This window comes from Ammospiza caudacuta, chromosome 4, assembly GCF_027887145.1.
Source record: "Ammospiza caudacuta isolate bAmmCau1 chromosome 4, bAmmCau1.pri, whole genome shotgun sequence".
Lineage (NCBI taxonomy): Eukaryota > Metazoa > Chordata > Aves > Passeriformes > Passerellidae > Ammospiza > Ammospiza caudacuta.
In genome coordinates, this window is record NC_080596.1 from 74,504,824 (window position 1) to 74,526,521 (window position 21,698).

The 21,698-nt window shown below is 39.6% G+C and overlaps 1 protein-coding gene across 4 annotated transcripts in view; it reads left to right on the forward strand.

Annotated features, from left to right (window-relative positions):
• The window catches only part of CTNNA2 (catenin alpha 2), a 483,346-nt gene that overhangs the window by 117,046 nt on the left and 344,602 nt on the right, over positions 1 to 21,698 (forward strand). For all 4 annotated transcript variants that reach the window (XM_058803073.1, XM_058803075.1, XM_058803076.1 and 1 more), the window contains exons 4-6: positions 2,454 to 2,620; positions 6,310 to 6,429; positions 8,476 to 8,742. In XM_058803073.1, coding sequence (XP_058659056.1) covers positions 2,454 to 2,620; positions 6,310 to 6,429; positions 8,476 to 8,742 — 554 coding nt within the window. The remainder of the gene's footprint in view (positions 1 to 2,453; positions 2,621 to 6,309; positions 6,430 to 8,475; positions 8,743 to 21,698) is intronic.

Consider the following 21,698-nt stretch of genomic DNA (forward strand, 5'->3'; position numbering starts at 1 on the left):
CTATGAGATTTTGTTAAGTTTTAAACAACCTGCTGTGAACTTTTGTACTTTTTTGGTTTGCTTATTTGATTATGTCTATTTAACAATTTTTACTTCATTATTTTGGAGTTTTATTTCACCTAATGTGAGCTAAGACTAACCATCTAATCCATGTTCTTCTAAGGTTTTTTGGTTTTGTTTGTTTCTATTTCCATTTGACCTTCTGTGCATTTTCCCTCTGCCATTGAGTGTTGATTTTTAAATCTTTTTGCAAGGGATATCTCCTTAGATATTCAAATCTAAGAAGAAAAATTTTCTTCTTGCTTTCCTGGTGCCACTGGCCAATTATCAAATATTACTTCTTTCTGTCATAGTCCAATATAAATATTTATCGGAAGCTGCACACTTCTAATTTGGCAGAAAACGATAAAATCTCTTCAGTACCAAAATGGAAGTTAAACAATTTTCAGGCTTCTGATTCAAAAATCAAAAGCTTGCTTTGGCTGCCACTTCAGCTTGGATTTCTCTAAAATTTCACTTAGAGGGGTTTTGTTGCTGGATGCTTGGAATCACTTCCATCTCATCTGAATCCTACTTAGAACTTAAATAAGGGAAAAACCTTGCTGGGATTTCCTGTGGTTGTGTCCCCTTGGGTTCAATCAGCTCAGTATGCTCCAAGAGTGCATTTTGGAGCAAACTCTTGATTTACTCTGGGATTGTTGGTTTCCCTCCATAAATAATTGGAGAGAAGATGATGCCTTACAATGTTACTTGGGTTAGATGAAGCCAGTCCTGCACTGGGATCAAATTCCCAGTTAGGAAATTCACATCCAAGCCTTGCTCACATTCTGGGCTCTCAACTGTTCTGTGGTCACTCTCAATATCTCTTCTTATATGAAATATTTGAGTCACTCACTCATAATAATAACAATAACAGTGAAGTTTTATTCCCAATTTTTAGCACACTCTCAGCCAAAAGTTGTGAATAAATTTTCAAACAACTGTTTGAATTAAAGTATGTGTTAGAAAAAAATCTTTGTGGCATCAGAGTTCCTTGCTCCTAGTTTCAGTGATTTTTGGCACACAGGAAAAATGCATGGGAAGGTAGGAACAGCAAACTGTGGTCCTCCTTCGGATACTTTTTCTTTTTTACCTTGAATTTCAGCTCTGTGATGCTGAGCAATATAGCATTTAAGTATGTTTAGAAATTTAGTTTGTTCTCCTTTTATCTAGCAATGATTATTTGTTAATTGACTCTTAAGAAGTTTGTAGAGAGTTTTGCCAACCCTATGGAAAGCTAAGAGGAATATATAGCTTTAGAAATAAACTACTTGAATTGTATTTTAAAATTTTATATTATCAGCTTATCATCCAAGATACTCTGCTTGAAAATTATAATTTGAAAACACAGTCCTAGTGGTAAATATAATAAGGAAAATTGTGCTGATGGGAATTAATCACTGTGGCTGTCTCAAATCTCTCCCCCACTATTTGCATTGTCTTATGGGAAGTTTTGCCTTATGGGATTTTTTTTAATTTTGTTGTAATAGTCTTAAAAGCAATGTAAATATGCTTTGATTTCACATTAGGACATTAGGAGTACTTTCTTTTTGAGATTCTGCACTGGAGACGAACTGGATTTTTTTTTTAACTACAGCAAATATTGGGTTAATATAAAATCTGTGAATCATAGCCAGGCTGGGAGAGGTGGGGAAAAGAGTCTGGAAAAGAGGAGGCTTGAGAGAGACCTTCCAGTGCCTAAAGGGACTCCAGGAGATCTGGAGAGGGACTTGAGACACAGCATGGAGTGGAATGGCTTCAACTACCAGGTGCAGGGTTAGATGGGATATTGAGAAGGAATTCTTGCCTGTGAGGGTGGGGAGGTGTAGGGGGATACAATATAAGAAATCAAAGGTAGTATAGAAAGTAATCTTACCCTATTAAGGAGTTGCAGCTGAGTCAATTGTTAGAGACTGGGAACAGGCCTGATTTGAACAGGCCACAGCTGTAGCCAATCAGAAGAGTGGATTGGCTATAATAGGGTGCATTGGGTGGCTGAGGGGAACTGGAGTCAGTGGCTGCTGTGAGGATGAGGAGGAGTCAGTGCCTGGAGGAGCTGACTGCAAGAAACATCAAGGAGGTGCAATATGGAACCCTTGCAATGTCATGACAATAGAACTCTTGCACTATAATGGCAACAGGGAGGCCCTGGAAAGGTTGCTCAGGGAAGCTGTGGCTGCCCCTGGATTCTTGGAAAAGTCCAAGGATAAGTTAGAGGGGCTTGGATTGCCCTGGGACAGCGGAAGGTCTCCCTGGAGTGGATCTGAATGGGCTTTAAGTCCCCTTCCAATCCAACGGTTTTGTGGTTCTCTGATTTTTTTTTTCCCAGCAGCACTTAGTTTATCTACTTTGTAGAAAAATAAAACCCACGAGGCTGAACACTAACCCGGGCGCTGTCTGCGTTCCTCTCCCAGGAGAGACGATGCGCATCGCCTCGTCGGAGTTCGCGGACGACCCCTGCTCCTCGGTGAAGAGGGGCACCATGGTGCGCGCTGCCCGCGCCCTGCTCTCGGCCGTCACCCGCCTGCTCATCCTGGCTGACATGGCCGATGTCATGAGGCTCCTCTCGCACCTCAAAATCGTAGGTGTTTTTCACCTTCTCTCTTGGGTTTGTGTGCTTTGGGCATGGAAAAACGGGATAAATCACTTAGGAAGGTGATTGTCCATATTCCTTACTCTCTGCTTGGTTCTCTTGAAGTGCTGATCAGAGGTAGGAGTTAACACATTTCTGCATTAGTCTCATTCATTAATATTTGAACACTTAAAGCAAAATTTGTGAGCTGTTTTCAGTGACTGGACTTATTCTGCTGTTAAACAGCTCTCTGACCTGTACTGAAGCATTTGCTCCTCTCACATCTTTTCCCACATACTTTCCCACTATTTTGACTTTCTGGCACAGTTTGGGTACTATAGTTATCTACTCTTCTTTTTTTCTCTTTGTAACTTCTGAATATATCTACAGATCGAATGTTTAATTTGGAGAGAGACAATAGTACAACTGTGTAATTAAGGATTAAAGAGGAATTAATGATTACCAGATTTATATTCTCTTTTGGCTGCTACCATTCACATTTTTATACAGGAGTATTAAAAACGTTTTCAGTTGAAAGTAGGAAATGCATTTTTCCACCGTCCCTAGCTGTTGCACTGTTACATTTTTATTGCAGAAACAAATCATCAAAAACCTCTGAAACAAAATAAAATTGTTCAGAAAATCATATACAGAATATTTAAAGCCTGCAGAGTCCATGTGTGAGTTTAACAGAGGAGATGGAGGGTTGCTTCTTTTTAGCAATTGTTCAAAAAGTTGTTTTTTTCCTTTTTTTTTTTAATTTGTCTTTTTGACAGTTTAACTGTTCAACAATCTCATGTTCTGGAAAAACAGAACCCTTCAACTTGCAAAGTGTGCAGATAACCTGAATAGCTGGAAAACAGTTTTCATAAGGAAAGAGGCCGATTTTTCAGCACAAGTTCTAGTGAGCTCTGCTTTAGTGGATAAAATGCTGCTCTCAGAATTGTGAGCACATGGCTCTGCTTATGTGCAATGTAAGCAGTGTCTCTCTCCAGTATGCTTTAAATTTTTCCTCTCTATACTGCTCCATGTAACTGTAATTCAAATTGTCCTTTCCTAGCAAGACCAACACTTGAATATCATAAACAACAGGTTTTTTCTGAACATTATGATGAAAATTTGTATTCAAGCTCTTTCATGGGCAATTAGAAATTCTGTTCTCCCATCTGAGATTTCTTTTGCAGCAGAGTACTCTGTTGTGTAAAATACAAATGCCCAGTGCTGGTTTGTAAGTGGCTGTATTTACTTGCACAGTTTGCACCCCAGATTTACAAGGCCTTTTTCTGTCAGTGTGATTTGTAATCTCTGCATTTATCTAATAGTATTACAAATTCAGTTTTTGTAGAATCATCTCTGGTTCTTTTCACAAAATTCAACATTCAACCTTAATTGTCACTTTTATTTTCATGTTAAAAAGGATAATTTATTTCTGAGGATTGAACATGTAAATATCCCTATTTTACCACTTTAAAGTGCTAACTGCTTTTAGACAAATGAATTACTAGAGGAAAAAATGGTTATCCTATACAAAATTGATGGAGAAAAGCTATTCTATTGACTCAGAGGTAACCTTCAAAGACTTGTGTAAGTTACCCATAAAATTAATGAACTAAAATAATTCTGCATGTCAGAGTAATGAAGCCTGATTTATGCTGAATTGTGCTGTAATCAGTTTTTTCTGAAAGCATGTCAAAGGCTTCCCAGGAAAGGTGCATTTTAATTAGTTTTTTAGAGGGAATATATGCAGGTGCTTTCTGGAAGGACTCTTGGCCATTGCATATCTTTTATACTGCTAAAATTAGAAATAGTGGTTATTGCAGAAGCTTTTGTAACACATTAAAAAACCATGTACCATTATAGTATGTGGTCATGCACACAGAGGATTATAGATCTATTGTAATTAACTCCAGGCTAGTTAATCAGAGGAACAGATCAGTTGAAGTTGAGTGTTGTCTCAAGGATGGAGAATTTGCTCCAGTATGAATTTGTAAAAAAGAAATTGAAATAATAAAAATATCATTAAAAGGATCTTGTGCTCCTGTCCTTTCTAGTATTTCTCATAACTGATTTTTTCATTTTGGAATCTGTGGTCTGACTGATATGATGGAGTACAATCAGCATCCTTTGAGATCTGATTATCAGAGTAGAATCTCAGACAAAATGTTCAGGATTTCTATTTAATATGGATCAGGACTTAGAAAAATGTATTTCACTTTGTCATGCCTGTGCTTGGCATTACAAACATAATAAAGATGAAACTTTCAGGTATTTTAATGTAAATGTTTCCTGATAAAAATGGAAAATGGGTATATTTTGCAAGAAGTTCTGCAAGAGCAAGTTATTTAATACATTGATGCTTTTGCAATTTGTGTTAATGGTAAGGCAGTCAGCTCATTTTTTTAAAACTGTTCTCCTTACGAGTAAAAGAAGAGAGAACTTGGATTCCAAATAAGATTGTAGCTTGTAAATTGGCAGAACTTGGTTTATAATTTCCAGCATAATAGCTATGAATTTATGTTCCTGAATGATGCATTTTCCAATAGAAATGTATGAGTTTGCTACTCTGCTGCCCTGTAACTTGTAAATCTGCAGTAAGTAGATAAAAGCTCAAAATGAAAATATACTCTCTCAGTGGTAGGAAAACACAGAGCAACTCAAGCAATAAAAAGACAGGTTCTGCACATAATTGTGTCTTTCTAAGCTGTTAGACACCAGCTACTGCTGAATTTATCAATTCCCAGCAGTGTCTGGAGGGCTTCAAACCCCTCTATTTCCCCATGCCAATAAGCCCTTGCCTTTTGAGGGGAAAACTTGTTATGCATGGTCTTATGAACTGCAGCTTTTAGCTGAACAAAAGCTTTTAGCAAAAAGCATCAGTAACATCTTTTCAGTTCTCAATGTTTTTGCTTGGAATTGCATTTTTATCTTGCAAGGAAGAGAAGTACAACTTTGAATTTCCATCTAGTCACATTAATGCTTCCTTTACTTATTGCATGAAAAGAGCATTTTATCCCTTCAGATATTTTTCTTGCTTTGCATAAGATAAAGGTTCACAATACATTTGGTGGATCAACTTGTTGGTGTAACTAGGGTTTTATAATTTTGCCTGTTAGCTACAGCATGACTGCATGAGTGCAGGTGTGGGTTTTTGGGTAGATTCTTTTCTCAGTGTTAAATAACTAAAGAAAGCAAGCTCACAGCTGAGGAAAAAAGAAATAATGCAAATATTCTGGGTTGAAGCTATCATTTGATTCACAAAGATAGTGTTTTGGATTTATCAGGGTAAATTCAAACCTTAATGGTATGTTTGAATTTCCGTTTTAAATATTTCTTGTCCAGAAGTGATAACTTTCTTTGTTTTCCCACAATGCACATTAAGAACATACTCATGTATTTGTTTTGAACCCCACAGATATTAAATATTTGATCAGATAAGTGTGGGTGGGGAAATCAAACAGTGATATCTTTGGCATTATCTTTACATGATCCCAAAGCACAGTAAATGGACAGTAATGCAGAGTGACAGCTGCTCTATTAAAAACCTAATTAAAGTTCATGGGACTCTCATAAAGCTTCTGTACAGTGATGGATGTGAAACCTAAATTGGTGCATGTAAGACAGAGTATTGGGTGGAACAGTCACAGACTTTGTCAAAGAGTGGATTCAAATGCTGACAGAGCTGATTTATTGTGTTGTAGGTAGAGGAGGCACTAGAAGCTGTGAAAAATGCAACCAATGAGCAAGATTTAGCAAATCGCTTTAAGGAATTTGGGAAGGAAATGGTTAAACTGAACTATGTCGCTGCAAGGCGACAACAGGTGAGTACAGGAGTGGCTGGAAAAGTCCATCTTCGCTCTGAAGTTCTCCTGGTTTATGTCCAAGTCTGGTTTAAAATGTACAGTGAACCACTAATTGCTATGTCATGGCCTATAATTTAATTACACTGATTAGTTTTGAATGTGATGATGTTTTTTAGAAGTGCCATTTCTTTAAAAGTACCTTCCAAGAGGCCTCAATTAATAACAGATTGAAGGGTGAAAAGGGAAGTGATTCAGGAGGTTTAGGATAGTTTTAATTTGATGATTATTCCCATTTAATTCTAACCTATGCAGATTTCAGGTCACTCTTACAGCTGGTAAAGCACAAGCTCTTTGCTAGTTCAGTATAATTCAAGTTCAGGAGGAACAGAAATCTACTTTGTGCTTAAAACCATTATTAATAATTTCCAGATTTTTTAAAAAATTATTCATTTATCCATTTATTCATTGCTAAGGCAGCTGAAAAAGAGACCAGAAAGTCATGATAACATTTATTCAAGGCTGGTTATTGTACAACTTTGCAATAAAGATAGCTTTCCCCTGAACCCTGCTCTTTTCAAGACTCTGTAGAGTTGTATAAGGTCTTTCCAACTTCAATTATATTTGAATACCACCAGTAATTCAAGAATGTGCCATCTTTGTACTGCATTGAACGCTGGATTTGGAAAGCTGGCTTTCCATATTCATCCACCTATTTACCTTATTTTCTGAATTGCAGTAATGACAATTTTCTTCTGAATCATGATTGTGGGGCTTTTTTATGAAAAATAGTCTTTTTAGAGTTATACTGAAATTGAATCATTGAATATCTCAAGTTAGCAGAGACCTGTAAGGATCATCAAGCTCATCTCCCTGCTCCTTGCAGAACTGCAGAAAGCAAACCATCTGACTAAGGCAAATAAATGAAAATGTGGAGAATGCTCTTCAGTACATTCAGACACTTCCCCTGTGGAAATAGAGCTGCAAATATGGGAAAAAGAGGAAAATGTGAAAGTTAATGGATGTCTGTGTCACTTAAGTTCTCATTGAAGACCCAAGAATATGCCAACAATTCTCTCTGAAGAATGTTACCTGTCAGCTGCATGTGGTTGAAATTAATCAGTGGGTAGAACCTTTAAATCCAGAATATCTGGGTCCTTTTTCAGTGTTGGCAATGGATTCCATGTGTGGAGATAAATAAACTATTCAGCTCTCCAGACTGGTTTGTTCATAGTTTTAAAGTAGAAGTAATAATATTTTTTTTGTTTCTAATGAATTATGAGGACTGTCTTAATGTTTGTGAGGCTTTCAAGAACAACATGATATACACTATAACTGAAAAAAATCAGGGAATAATAATAATGATAACATATTGTGCGGTATCTGATTCTTGTTGTCAGAGGCAACAAAAGAAAGTATCTGTCATATTCTAAATAAAAAAAAAATTCTAAATTTTATGAGCAATAGAGCAAAATATGAAGGGAACCAAAATAGAAATATTGAGAGGCATATTTAGTAGGTTTTTAAGAAATAAAACCATATGGTATTAGGTCATAGGTGAGACTGGATGATCTCGAAGCTCTTTTCCATTTCTTGCGATTTACCTGTTAATTCCTATGATTCTGTGGTGTTCATTTATGTAATACTTCTAATTTGATTTTTTTTAAAGATCTACCTTATGATAATTTTATAAAGGACATGGGTGTAGTAATTAGAAAAACAAGGCACTTGCTGCAACAGGAGTGCTGCCATTATGGAATCAGCAGAAAGAATCCAGTTTGGGAAGAGTAATTTTGAATGTTTTATGTATATTTCTAATGGGTTTTTGCAAAAGAGAAGTGACTCTTAGGTAAGATATTGAGAGCAGAATGTAACAGCTGTAGTGACACAGGAGGACTTCCTTGGGCAGGAGGAGAATTCTTTCAGTGATTTATGCTCAGTTCTGCCATGGATTCCATCTCTGCCAAACCGCTGCAAGGTGTCCATGTCCGGATGCTCAAGGCAATGCATTCTAACACAATTCCAACCTTTAATTTCCAACTCTAAAAGCTGTGTGCTCTCATGCAGGAGCTGAAGGATCCTCACTGCAGGGACGAGATGGCCGCGGCGCGCGGGGCTCTGAAGAAGAACGCCACCATGTTGTACACGGCCTCGCAGGCCTTCCTGCGCCACCCCGACGTGGCGGCCACGAGGGCCAACAGGGACTACGTCTTCAAGCAGGTGCAGGAGGCCATTGCTGGCATCTCCAACGCTGCCCAGGCCACCTCACCCACTGATGAGAACAAGGGCCACACTGGCATAGGAGAGCTTGCTGCTGCTTTGAATGAGTTTGATGTGAGTATCAGCTGGGTGTTATTGGAATAATTACCAAGATAGCTGGGTGGGACGTGCCTGAGCTTGTCTGGCCCTTGGTGCTGAGCCAAAAAGTGACAGATCTGGTGTTTTACCCCAGAGACACTTTTGGCTGGCTGGGTGTTACAGCTGAGCACTTGGAGGCAAGTACAGGCATGCAGGAGATCAGGTTTCCCTCTGTTGGAGAAGCTTTAAGGCGATGGTGAAGGAAAGGAGTTGGTTCTGCTGGACGGTTTCGATCCAGAGCTTTATTCTGGCCCACAGGCCTCTGAATCTAGCAGCAGCTTCAACAGAACTTTCTGAACCACATGATTTGCTTGCCCTTTTACCCAGGGAAGAGGGGGAGGGAAAAATTATGGGGATCACCCACAAGGTACAGAATGGGAGGTCTCAGAGGACAAAGGACACCTGGATGGCCCAACGTCCCCCAAGGGTGGAGGCATCTTTTGAATTCTGCCAATCACTCAATGCCCTTCTGGAATGCCAGGATTGACAGACAGTGCTGGGCAGGGGTCAGGATGTGGACAGGAGAGTGATTGACATGCCTGGGGAAGGAATCTTCAGGGAGAAACCCGGGGTATGAGGCAAACCATGACATCTCACTGTGACATCACATTGCAACAGGGTGTGGAGAATGAGGTGTTTCTCCACACAATCTATAGAACTTTTAACTAAGTTGTTCTTACACAGGACTCAAATTCCCCTTTTCGTTCACATCCATTTCCTCAGACTGCAGAGGCAGAGTAAAATCACGCCACGGATGCAGGGAGGAATGGCACATCTGACTTTATGGATATAAGAAGGCTAATTATACTTTATTATACTTATTACTATATTATTTTATACTATATTACACTACATTTAAACTGAATCTGCACAAGCACTTAACTGCCCAGAATCTTTGACTGTCTGCTGAATGACAGTTTGGACACGTGCTTGGCCCTGATATGCCAAGGAAACAAAACACCATTTCTTTGGGTAAACAGTCTCCATATTGCATTCCACTTTGGTACAACACAGGAGCAGTGAATTAGACAAGAATTGTTTTGATAGTTCTTTCCTCTGCTTCTCTCAGGTTCAGAGAATGTGAATCCCACACAGAGGCAAAAGGCAGACATTGATTTGTGTTGGTTTTGGTCAGGAATAATTGTTTGCTGCTAATGAACTGGAATTACAAGGGGTTATTCATGCTCATATGCAGTGGTTGGGATAGTGAGAAAAATAACTTCTTGAAATCCTTAGGATCCTTGACAAATCTCACTACATGGCTACAGAAAATGCAAAGTCTGATTAATCTGGCGGTTCAGTTATGTGACCAAGATCTGAGGTTGCTTGAGTGGTAAAATCATGTTTGCCTAGCAAGTCAGGAAGACAAGACAAAAAAATGAAAATGGTGATGGAGCTCAGTGTCCTGGAAACATTAACATTCAACTTGAATCTTGAATTATGTTGGTCAAAGGCATGGAAAAAGCATCTTTCAAACAGAGTTGATAGCAGTCAGTTCAGCTGTGGGCAAAGTCCTGCAGCCTCCAGCAGTAGATACAGTTTCACTTAAGCAACTTTCCTGTCAGCTAATTGTTTAGCTGTTAATTTCATTAGCAGTCCTGTCTGATGCTTTCTCCCTATCTCACATGTGAGAATTGTACTTCAGGCAGTGAACAAAAAGGTTATTGCAGACAGTCTCTGACAATAATTTCATCTTTCATTTTGACTTAAGGCAAAGACTTGTTGAAGTTATTACTGGGGAATGGTGTCCTTTTCACTTTGATTAAGACACAAGGTTGCAATCCCAGCATCTGTCACATCAGGAGCTGCTCAGTCCTGCTGCATTTAGGGCTGGAAGTGGAGGTGCAGTGCAGGTGGTTCATCTCACAGCATGTTGCACTGGGCTTGTCTCCTCCATCTATTCTTACATCTGTGACTTTTCCTGCACAGTTACTGTGCATTAAGATTTAAGGAATTCCTCAGGGTTTTCAGGTCCCTGGTTGGTAAGATCCTGGCAATAATATCCTGTGTGGTCTGACTGTGCTCCAGGTTTTGTGTGGGACTTTGCACGTTATGGACAGCAAAGGTTTGACAAACAGGGACAGAAAACATGTGACTTCTCAGTCCCAAACTGATGATGCTGCTGCTGCCTTCTGGAAAAAAGGCTGTTGTTCAATGCAAAGAGAGTTGTTGTGCTTAGTGAAAATAAATGTAGTGAAGACTGTGCAAGACATCAGATATTGTCCCCTGCCTGTATAAGAATATTCATCCTTTTTCTCCTCAGGTAAAGTCTTTTCCACTTTCAGTGATGGTGCAGGAGCCGTGCATGTGTGTGGGAGATGTGTAGCCATAGTAGCGTGTTCTGTTCGTAATTATGTGTGGAAAAACAGCCTTTTTGGGGAATTCTCTCTTTCTTATTTTAGGAAACTAAATGAAAACTTTGACTTATGAGGACACAGAGCCTGAAACAATTGTATTACTCATTTTCTAAGTCACTGCTTAGCTGTTGAAGGAGATTTATTCACACCTAATGGTGCATTAAAGATGATATTCCCTAGCCTTCAGGGAAAAAGATGATATTCCCTAACCTCTAGAGAAAGTCAAAGTTTATAGCTGGTGATGGTGGGATGATTGTGAATTTACCTTTATGTTTTACAAGCAATATTAGCAGACTAGTGAAACCATGTCATGAGTTAAAAGGTGGTGGAGAAAAAAAACATTGCTTTTTATGGTGGCACTGTATTACTTCTGCAAGGGAAAGGAACTTTGTATATTCTAATGAAAATAATTTTACAGAATATTTATTTTACAGTCTTAGTCATAATAATAATTTTGTATTTGGTGGGAAGTGCTTACTAAACCATGCATTATCTGCCAAGATGATGACTCTGTATTAAAAAAAAGTTTACATTTTTTTCCATTATTTTAACACTTCTCAGCCCTCATTATTTCAGATTTTGGAATCAGTGTTCTTAGAGCTTAGAGCTTCAAATAACTGCAGTGTGAATAATTTGAACATTTTCTCAGTCAAAATATCATCACATGGAATAGAAATAATTATTCTACCTATTTGAAGCACAGCCATTGTGTTTAACTAGGTCTTTTTGATAATTGTATGCCTCTATTCACTGGGGGGTTGTGTAGAGTCACCTGTGAGTTACTAGCAGCAAAGTTTTGAAGATAGTTGTCATTTATTGCTTCCCAGAGATAATTTATGTAGAAATAAGGAGAGCTCACAAATCTGTTCCTTAGTAGATTTTTCCTTTAAAGTCCTATTTGAAGTTGATTGATGACAAAAGAATGTGTTTAATGCCTTGTTGCTTTGTCCTTTCACTTCCATGTTTCTGCTTTACTCTTAGATAATTTAAAAATAGGTGTTCCTGGTCTTACTAGTAATTTATTATTAAAATTTGTCATATATTTTATGCTCATGAAGTATCTCTGAGTCCTTAATGAAAATGGGGGTGCACAGTTTATTTCCCCCTCATGATATTTAGCCAAATTTATGCAAATCGCATAGATAAATATTTGAAGAACTTACTTTGAACTCTGAAAAGGCTCTGTTTTCACTCAAGAAATGGCAGTTTTGATCTGGTAAGCTCTCATCTCCTCTGGTTATGGAGGGAGTGCTTTGCTGGCACGTGTTAAACTGTGGGATGGATTTATCTGGTGTCCTCCCCACAGCCCTCATGGTGTGCAGCAGAGACAGGACCTCCACATCAAACTGGAGTGTGGTGGGGAGGTAGATAAAAAGAGAATGAAACTATTGAGTGAGAAGAAATGCAATGAGAAAGACCAGGAAACTGTGCTGGAATAAAACTGAGATGAAGATAGATGACATCGATACTGGTGTGTGTTTGGTAACTGCAAAGGGGTAAAAATATTTGTAGATGTAAAAATATATATTTATATCTAGAAATAAAGAAAGGAATAATTTTGTTCAGGGAAGGGACTGAAGTTGGGGAAGGGTCTGGAGCACCAGGAGAGGCTGAGGGAGCTGGGAAGGGGCTCAGCCTGGAGCAAAGGAGGCTTGGGGGGACCTTGTGGCTCTGCACAGCTCCTGACAGGAGGGGACAGCCGGGGGGGTCGGGCTCTGCTCCAGGGAACAGGGGAAACAGCCTCAGCTGTGCCAGGGAAGTTTAGATTGGATATCAGAGATGTTTCCTTCACCCAGAGGCTTGTCCAGCCCTGGCACAGCTGCCCAGGGCAGTGTTGGATTCCCCAAGCCTGGGGGAATTTAAAAGCCGTGGGGATGTGGCACTTGGGGACAGGGGTTGTTGGTGGCCTTGGCAGGGCTGGAGTTGGACTGGATGACCCAAGAGAGCTTTTCCAATCCAAACAATTCTGCCATTCCATGATAGTCTGTAGCACAGCAGGGGCTGCACACAGGTTGTTGGGGAATGTGTTCTCCATCATGGAATAGAGAGGGGGCAGTGACAGGCAAAAATAGGATTTACTGGGCACTTGGGATCTCTGGTGAGTAGGAGGGTGCCTGCTCTCAGAATATGGACTGGAATTACAATTCCTGAGGAGTGGAGCTGTGTCAGTGGGATGTGCTGACAACACCTCGGAAGTGCTAATCACAGTGGAAATTCAGATTCTAGGGGGTTCAGACCTACAGTGGTTTACATTTTAAGCAATTCTAAATAATTTCCTTTAGATTTGGATATGAAAAATGAGGGCAATCATTCTTGTACAGTGCTGGGAGGGTGGGTGTAATGGTGTTGTAAATATAAAGCTGTTTACTATGCATGCACCATAACTCCATAAAAGGATTATTCCTGTGTTTGAAGCAGGGCTTGAATTATTTGCAATAAAATTAAATAGAATTTATAAATCCTCTGATTTGGAGAGGGGAGGAGAAGATATCTAAAGGAAAAAAGGACCAAAACCCCTTTCCTCCACTGACGCCGAAAGCAGATATCTGTTGTTTTCTGTATTGCTCCAGAAAGAACTGATGAGATGGCTTAGCTGACTTTTCTCTGTCTTTTGTGTTTGTGTGTGCAAGTTCTGCCTCTAGCAATGGAATAAAATGATATTTTGTTTGTTAAAAGAAATATACAGTGCTTAGTTTTCATATATGTTAATCCAAACAGGCAAGCCCTGTGCTGATGTTGTTTTATCTGATGTTTTACAATTTTTTATCTTTTTTAATGTTGGATTTATTGTTTCTCTAAATTTTGTCTTTAAAGTTGCAGTGTTGGTCCTTGTTACATCTTCAGCTGCTGAGCCTGTGTGTCACTCCTTTACTCTCTGACTTCTGAGTATGAAAATAATTTGGTTTATAAAGGAATTTAAAGGAAAAGGAAGGGAAGTGGTCACAGAGTTCAGGTAGCATTTGGACAATGCTCTCAGGCACAGGGTGAGACTCCTGGTGTTGTCCTGGGAAGGGCCTGGACTTGGACTGGTTGATCCATGTGGGTCCCTTCCAACTCAGGCATGGTTCTATGATTTAATATGATTCAGAATTAAAAGAGGTGGTTAAAATGATTTTTAGTACTTGAGGTACTTATGTATTTGGGATAGGTCCCAGGGTACTGAAATAGTACTTTTTTTTTGTCATGAGCAGCATTTGAACTGAGAAATTACAGGCAGAGTAACTCAATCTTTAATGAATTGTTGAACAGAGCAAGTCAACTATCTTGGAGATGACTACATGAGATGAGAAAGTCTCTGGTGACACTGGTCACTGTCCTCCAGGCTGTTAAATGCAGCTCATAATTAATAAATGGGCTATCATATTTTGTGAATACATTAATGCTCCTTAAGGAATATTTTGCATGGCTAGAGAATGCAGTGCACCTTAAATGGAGTGAAAGATCTAATAAGTGTGTAATGAGGGGAAAACATTACAGAGAGACTGAAAAGACAAAGTATCTGGGTATAGCAATGGCAAAGACTGCTTTTTTTTTTGGTAATAAAATCAGGAGCTGTCAAAATGTGGCAGGAATGTAGCAGACAGAAAAAATGCTGTGTCATTAAGTGACTACCTTTAAAATGTTCCTTTTTGGACAAATAACTGCTAGATGATCTGAGAATGGATTTTTGCAGAACATTTATGGAATTGCAATTTGTTTGTAAATGTGTTCTTCAGAGAAGTGATTTGTGATGCTGCAGAGAAAAGGACAAAATGTCAGCTTCGAAAGGAGAATTGAAATGTGTTTGTTTTGCCACTCAAATTCATAAGAAACAATTGCAAAAATATTCCTGCACATATGACAGCAATTTGAAACCAGACTTGTTGAGCTTGAGTAGCTCTTGCCCAGGCAAATGTCAATTTCTGTATAATAGCAGCTCTGTATTGAATTTAACTAGGAATACACTGGGGAAAGTGTGCTGCAAATTCAGATAAACTCAGGTATGGATTTGGATGAAATATGGAAGAATCTCAGAATGGTTTGGGTAGGAATGGACATTAAAGATAAACCCCCTGCCATGAGCAGGAACACTTTCCACTGTCACAGGTTTCTCCAAGCCCTGTCCAACCTGACATTCTCCCTTGTCCCATCCCTCCATCACCCTTTCTATATTGGGAAGGAACAATTCCTTCCCAATATCCCATCCATCCCTGCCCTGTGGCAGTGGGAGCCATTCCCTGTGTCCTGTCCCTCCATCCCTTGTCCCCAGTCCCTCTCCAGCTCTCCTGGAGCCCCTTTAGGCCCTGCAAGGGCTCTGAGCTCTCCCTGGAGCCTTCTCCAGGTGAGCACCCCCAGCTCTCCCAGCCTGGCTCCAGAACAGAGGGGCTCCAGCCCTCTCATCAACTTTGTGGGTCTCATCTAGACTCACTCTCCCAAATCCACAAATTTCTTGTGTCAGGAGCCCCAAAATACCATTGGATTTTTTTTTTTTTTTTTTTTTTTTTTGTCCCTAGTGCAGCTGAAGTGGCTTTTACACTGCAAAAGTCTCAAGCCAACCATTTCCTGTGTGAAGGCAGCCAGGCTGTACCTCAATGTTTCTAAAACTTCTACGCAATTGTGAGATACTTTGGCACTTTCTGCACTCCTCAGGTCTCCTCTGAGTGGGGAAACATCACACTGGCCATGCTTTGGATATTAAGAAAACAATAACCAACAGCAAAATGTTGCATTTACACTAAATCCAAAAGCTTCACCTGTTTGCAGAGCTGTGTCTGAGGACGCTGAACTGATGTCTCAAATGAGGAACAATCAGAGTAAATTTTGGGGTCCTGATGATGCTGAGGGGCCAAACAAACTTTTCCTTTCAGTTATTGCTGCATGTTCCATTACAAGCCCTTCTGTGTATGTATGGGCTTGTTTATATATTACTGAAGAAAGGGTCAGCTCCAGAATACAAAGGATGGCACTGGAAATGTCAGGATTTTGGAAGCAAAAGCATGGCAAAAATGTGATCTCTGTGAAGGGAAGCACCCTGGGTAACTGGATTAGGATCTCATTGCTCTCATTCCCCTTTAGCAGTAGGAATGGTGCTGCTGAGCACTATTTGCTGTATAGGAGCACCATCTAGTGGGTTTATGGTTTATCTTTTCCATGTCTATAATTTTTTTTCCCTCTGAAATGCTCTTGGATAGTAAATAGTATTGTGGAAAGATTTAGCAATCAAACAGTCAAACCTACCTGTTTGGAGTTTATAACAGAATTTTGCTACCACTTTTGGTGGTCGAAAGAGCCTTTTGCCAACACACCAACTGCTGCCTGTGCTTCCCTATCAAAATACATGTAACCTGTTTGCAGCAGGCCACTTTATTTGCAAAGGAATTTTTGTAATCAACCCTCAAGCACAAATTTGTTAGACATACTAAAAACACAGAAAAGAAACACACTTTAAACACCTAATTGTCATTTCTTTAAGGAAATGTGTTTTTGTAGCAGTACAGTTTGTAGCCATGATATTTCCTGAAAAATCCTTTTCTTTAGGATTTTTGCTCCTGAGAAGCTGAGAGGCCTCAGGAAAAAAATGTAAACACTGGTTATCTTCTGCTGTGGAATGCAACAGGTGCATCTGTGATTGGTCTCATGTGGTTGTTTCTAATTAATGGCCAATCACAGTCAGCTGGCTCCAACTCTCTGTCAGAGAACAAGCTTTTGTTATCATTCCTTCTTTTTCTATTCTTAGCCAGCCTTCTGATGAAATCCTTTCTTCTATTCTTTTAGTAGAGTTTTATTATAATATATATAATAAAATAATAAATCAAGCCTTCTGAAACATGGAGTCAGGTCCTTGTCTCTTCCCTCATCCTGAGATCCCTGTGAACACGGTCACAACAGTTATTGCATTATTATTCAAATTTTTGCATGTTTCTTAATTTCTTGTTAATGTAAGTATGAATATCTGAAGTGCTAAATCAAAAACATAATAAAGTTTCTTTCAGGTTACTTATAATAGCTCAAAAAGAGCACTTAGTGAAATGTTCTAATTAGACTGCACTTGCTACTATTTTGCCTGTGTTTATTTAGCACCTCTGAGATGCTTCTGTAGCTGAGGTATGTGAGAAGTGAACACCTGCACTATTTCAGAGAAGCAGCATCTCCAGTTACATTTGGAGAGCAGTCAGGAGAGGGGGCTGGGAAGGTGGGGCTGCTGCTTCTGCTGGTGCTTGTGCCCTCCTGCCTGAGGGGTGCTCGTGAAGCTGCTGCGGGTGCATCCAGCCTGGTGTGCCAGAGGGGAAGGTCAGAGAATCACAGCTGGTTTGGCTTGGAAAGGAACTGAAAGACCATCTTGTTCCACCCTCTGCCATGGCAGGGACACCTTTCAGTATCCCAGGTTACTCCAAGCCCTGTCCAACCTGGCCTTAGACACTTCCAGGGATAGGGAAGCCACCAACACCCTCACAGTAAAGAATTTCTTCCCAATACCCCATCTAACCCAGCCATTCCCCCGTCCTGTAACTCCATGCCCTTGTCCAAATCCCTCTCCAGCTCTCCTGGAGCCCCTGTGAATTATTTCTGTGTTGTTTCATCACTCCAGAGCAGCTCATTGAAAGCTGCAGTTTAGCATTGCATTGTCACACTCTTCCAGCTGTATGGTGTGTCTGTGTAACACAGCATTGTGGCAGGTAGGAACATTTGATTTATTGCTAAAAAGGAGATCAGCAGCCTTATTAGCATTGCAGGAGACTGGACAAAAGTGCAGAAATCCAACCTGTGAGCACACAGCATTTATTTTTGCAGTAGCGCTGGTGCTTCTGACAAAGAAATTCATCAAACACTCTTATTTATATGGTCTTGTCTCCAAGTTACTCAGAAAAACTAGGTTCCTCAGTATATCATATGCTTCCTTCTACTCAAAGGCAGTTTTTCCTGCTGCCTTGTCGTTGTGGCATTGTTTATCTAAAACATCTATCACATTTTGCAGTGGAATTTTCCTTGAAAGTTGCATTTTCCTTGTGCTAAGGGCAGTTGTGTATTCACTGTCTCAGGAAGCAATAAAAACCCTGTGGATGTACATCCTGGGGTGACTTTATGATACTTGTATGTGGCCAGCAGGAGCAGGGAGGTCATTTTTCCCCTGTACTTGGCATTGGTGAGGTCACACCCTGAGTGCTGTGCCCAGTTCTGGCCCCTCAGTTTGGGGAGGACTTTGAGATGTTTGAGCCCATCCAGAGGAGGCAGCGAGGCTGGGGAGGGGCTGGGAACACAAACCCTGTGAGGAACAATGGGGGAGCTGGGGGTGCTCAGCCTGGAGAAAAGGAGGCTCAGGGCTGCCCCCATCACTCTGCACAGCTGCTGAAAGGTGCCTGTGCTCAGCTGGGGCTGGGCTCTGTCTGCAGCAGCACTGACACACCCAGAGCACACAGCCTCGAGCTGTGTCAAAGGAAATACAGGTTGGATAGCAGGGAAAAGTTTTTTACATAAGGAGTGGTGAAGTTCTGGAATGGCTGCCCAGGGAGGTGGTGCAGTCCCCATCCCTGGGTGTGTTTAACAAAGCCTGGATGTGGCACTGGGTGCCAGGGTTTAGTTGAGGTGCTGGGGCTGGGTTGGACTCGATGATCTTGAAGGTCTCTTCCAACCTGGTCATTCTGTGAATACTGTGAATTTTGTGTATCCCCCATTGTTCCGTTTATGCTGGCTATTAAGTTCTGCACCTTGAAGTGTGCAGTTTGTTTGCAGAAACTGCACCAGGTTCCCCTGCATTCCTTCTCATGAGCTCCATTGTCTGCAGCACAGACAGCAGGACATAGCTTTCCTTTGCTTTTAGTTAGTTTTTTTTAACTAGATGAAGCAAAAAAGTTCCCCAGACTGTAGCTTTTCTTTTTCTTGAAACTGGTCAGCCTTGTCCTGAACTGAAAACCCAAAAAACCACCAAAAGTTCAAAGCTGTGGCCCACTGAGGCCCAGGGCATGACATTTTCCAGCACAGGAGGAAATAATAAGAGACTGAATGAGGCGAGCTACACCCCACAACAAGGACTCTCTCTGAATTTGCCACCTCTTCAGAACAATGAGAGATTCCATTGTTTAATGCTGTTCATTTTTCCATGTTTGTGGACACTTTGCTTGTTAAATAAACAGTTTTTTCCACTTTTCTTAAAGCAGATTTATGTCCTTGAACCCATGAGGAGAGAAGCTGCTTGAATTTGCTTTCTAGAGGGTCCCCTTTGGAGGCTTCCTCCCAAATTTGCCCTAAACCAGGACAATGTAGCTCTTGGTGAACATGGTGGTGGTGGCTTTATGGTTGATGGTCTTAGAGGTCATTCCCAACCTTGACCATTCTGTGATTCTGTGATTCTAAATCTTCAAGAACCATGTTAGCAAATGGTCTCTGCCCTGAAGGTTTCACATTCCAAGCAGATGAATTAATGTGTTTAACGAATAAATGAGGCAGAGGTTGCTGAAATTTCCTGAAGACTTTCTATGCGCAGAAACCAGAGGATGAGCAGATTTTTCATGAGCAATAAGGCAATTTCACATAATAATGAAGTCATTTAATTGGAAAATGCAGGCAATGATACAGTAATTCTAGGGTTTTGGGAGTTGTAAAATTGTTTTAAATTATTAATGTAACATTTTGCTTTTGCTTTCCATTATATTTCTAATAAAGACTGTGAGAGGTTTTTTGGCATGGTTGAAAATGAGATTCTAATGCAGATTGATGTCACAAAGTTTCAATAATGATGTGCTCTCTGATTATACAATACATTTATGGAGGGTATATGGCTATTTTCAATTTTTTTAGTTGAAGTATGAAAAATTTTTCCATTATTTTACATTTCTGAAGTGGTGTCCTCTAGTTTATTAGTGTATGAGATAGTTTATTGCCTTCTGAACAAGAGAAAGTTGGTTTAGAGCAGTACTTAGTATGAAGAGGTTTATTTTCAAAAGTCTCTAATATTTATTACAACATGGCAACTTCTCTGTAAACACACCTTGGTATAATTTAAGGAAAAAAGAAGAGTTGAAGAGAAAATAGTTAACTATATTTAAAGAAGATTATATCACAAGTTCTGCCAGTTTTCAAACAAATCTTCAATCATGTTAAAATTAATTTTCTTGGATTTTGTTTCAGCAACTGCAGCCAAAAATGATGTATGTTTACAATCATCTGAACATTTATAAAGAGGTTTGAAACACTTAATTATAAGGAGTGAATTATGGTATCAGTCCTTGATTTATGGCTCTAATCTTAGTTAACTAATTAGAAATGTAAAGTGTTCCAGTTCATTTACATTATCTTTCATTAAGTGGCTTTTAAGAAGTGATGGGAAATTGCAACTTTTAAAGAAATCTATTTAGCCTGCCAACTATTTTTTCTGCTTTTCCAAAGTACATTATTTCCTTGTTAATATATGTGTAATAGTTTTATAGGTGTCAATACCATAGTCTGTAGTTGAATTTTGGCACCAGGTTCTCTTTGAAGAAGAATAATAGCTTTTGTAAGCAAAAAATTGCATTTCTTTGGTTACTGAAGATCAGGAGCTGTCATGGAGCTGGTTCTCATCCTGTCTTCTTTTTCCCAAAATTCCAAAACCTGTTTTCCTTGTGACATATTTGAGAAAGAGTTTAAAATAAACATCTAGACCGTCTTTTATTTATAACCACCCATCAGAAAGTAACTACATCATTATTTTTTATATTTTAAGCAAAACTGAGGTTCATAGTGTTGGGATGAGGTGCAACTGGCACAAGGTGATTCTGAGAAAATTCTGGATATTGGGAAGGATAAAAGTCACCCATGGGTGATCACCCTTGAAGTTGATCAGGCATTCAAACAGTAGACAGAGAGGTTTGGAAAATCTCCAAAATGGAATTCTGATCTTGACTGGATGAACCTTTGAGCAACCTGACTTGATGTTAAAGTTGTCTGTGTTTTAAAGAAATGTTTGAAGTATAACTTCCAGGAGTTCATTCCAACCTAAATTACTCTGTAATTCTGAATTGTCATGAAGGAAAATATCCCAAACAAATATTTAATAATATTTAAGCCTAAAAATGAATTATAAATAAAAAGTTTTATGGGATATGGATAAAAAAATATTGAGTACAACTGAGTGACTTTTATTTTTAATGAGCCAAATTTTGATCATCATAAATATTTATCCTTATTTACAAATACCACAGAAGTATATTCCTGTTTTACAGTTCAAAGTGAGGAAAGCTGGCTCGAGTTAATTATGCATCCTCTGTGCTGCACAATTTATTATTTAAAATCTAAATACTATTTGTATGTAGTCTGTAAAGAAATTCTTGAATTTATTAATGGAGTACAACATATCTGCTTGTGAAAATGTTGAGTTGGGTTTCAGGATTTAGACATACTGGAGATATTTGATCTGTAGGTTGTTCATCTTCAAGGCTCGAAAAGTATGGAAGAATGCACAGAGTCCCAGATGGGTCAGGCTGGAAGGGACCACAGAGGTCACCTGGTCCCAGCTCCCTGCTCAGGCAGGGCCATCCACAGCACAGGGCACAGGGTTGTGTTCAGATATCTCTGGAATATCCCCAGTGAGGAGACTCCACAGTCTCTCTGGACAATCTG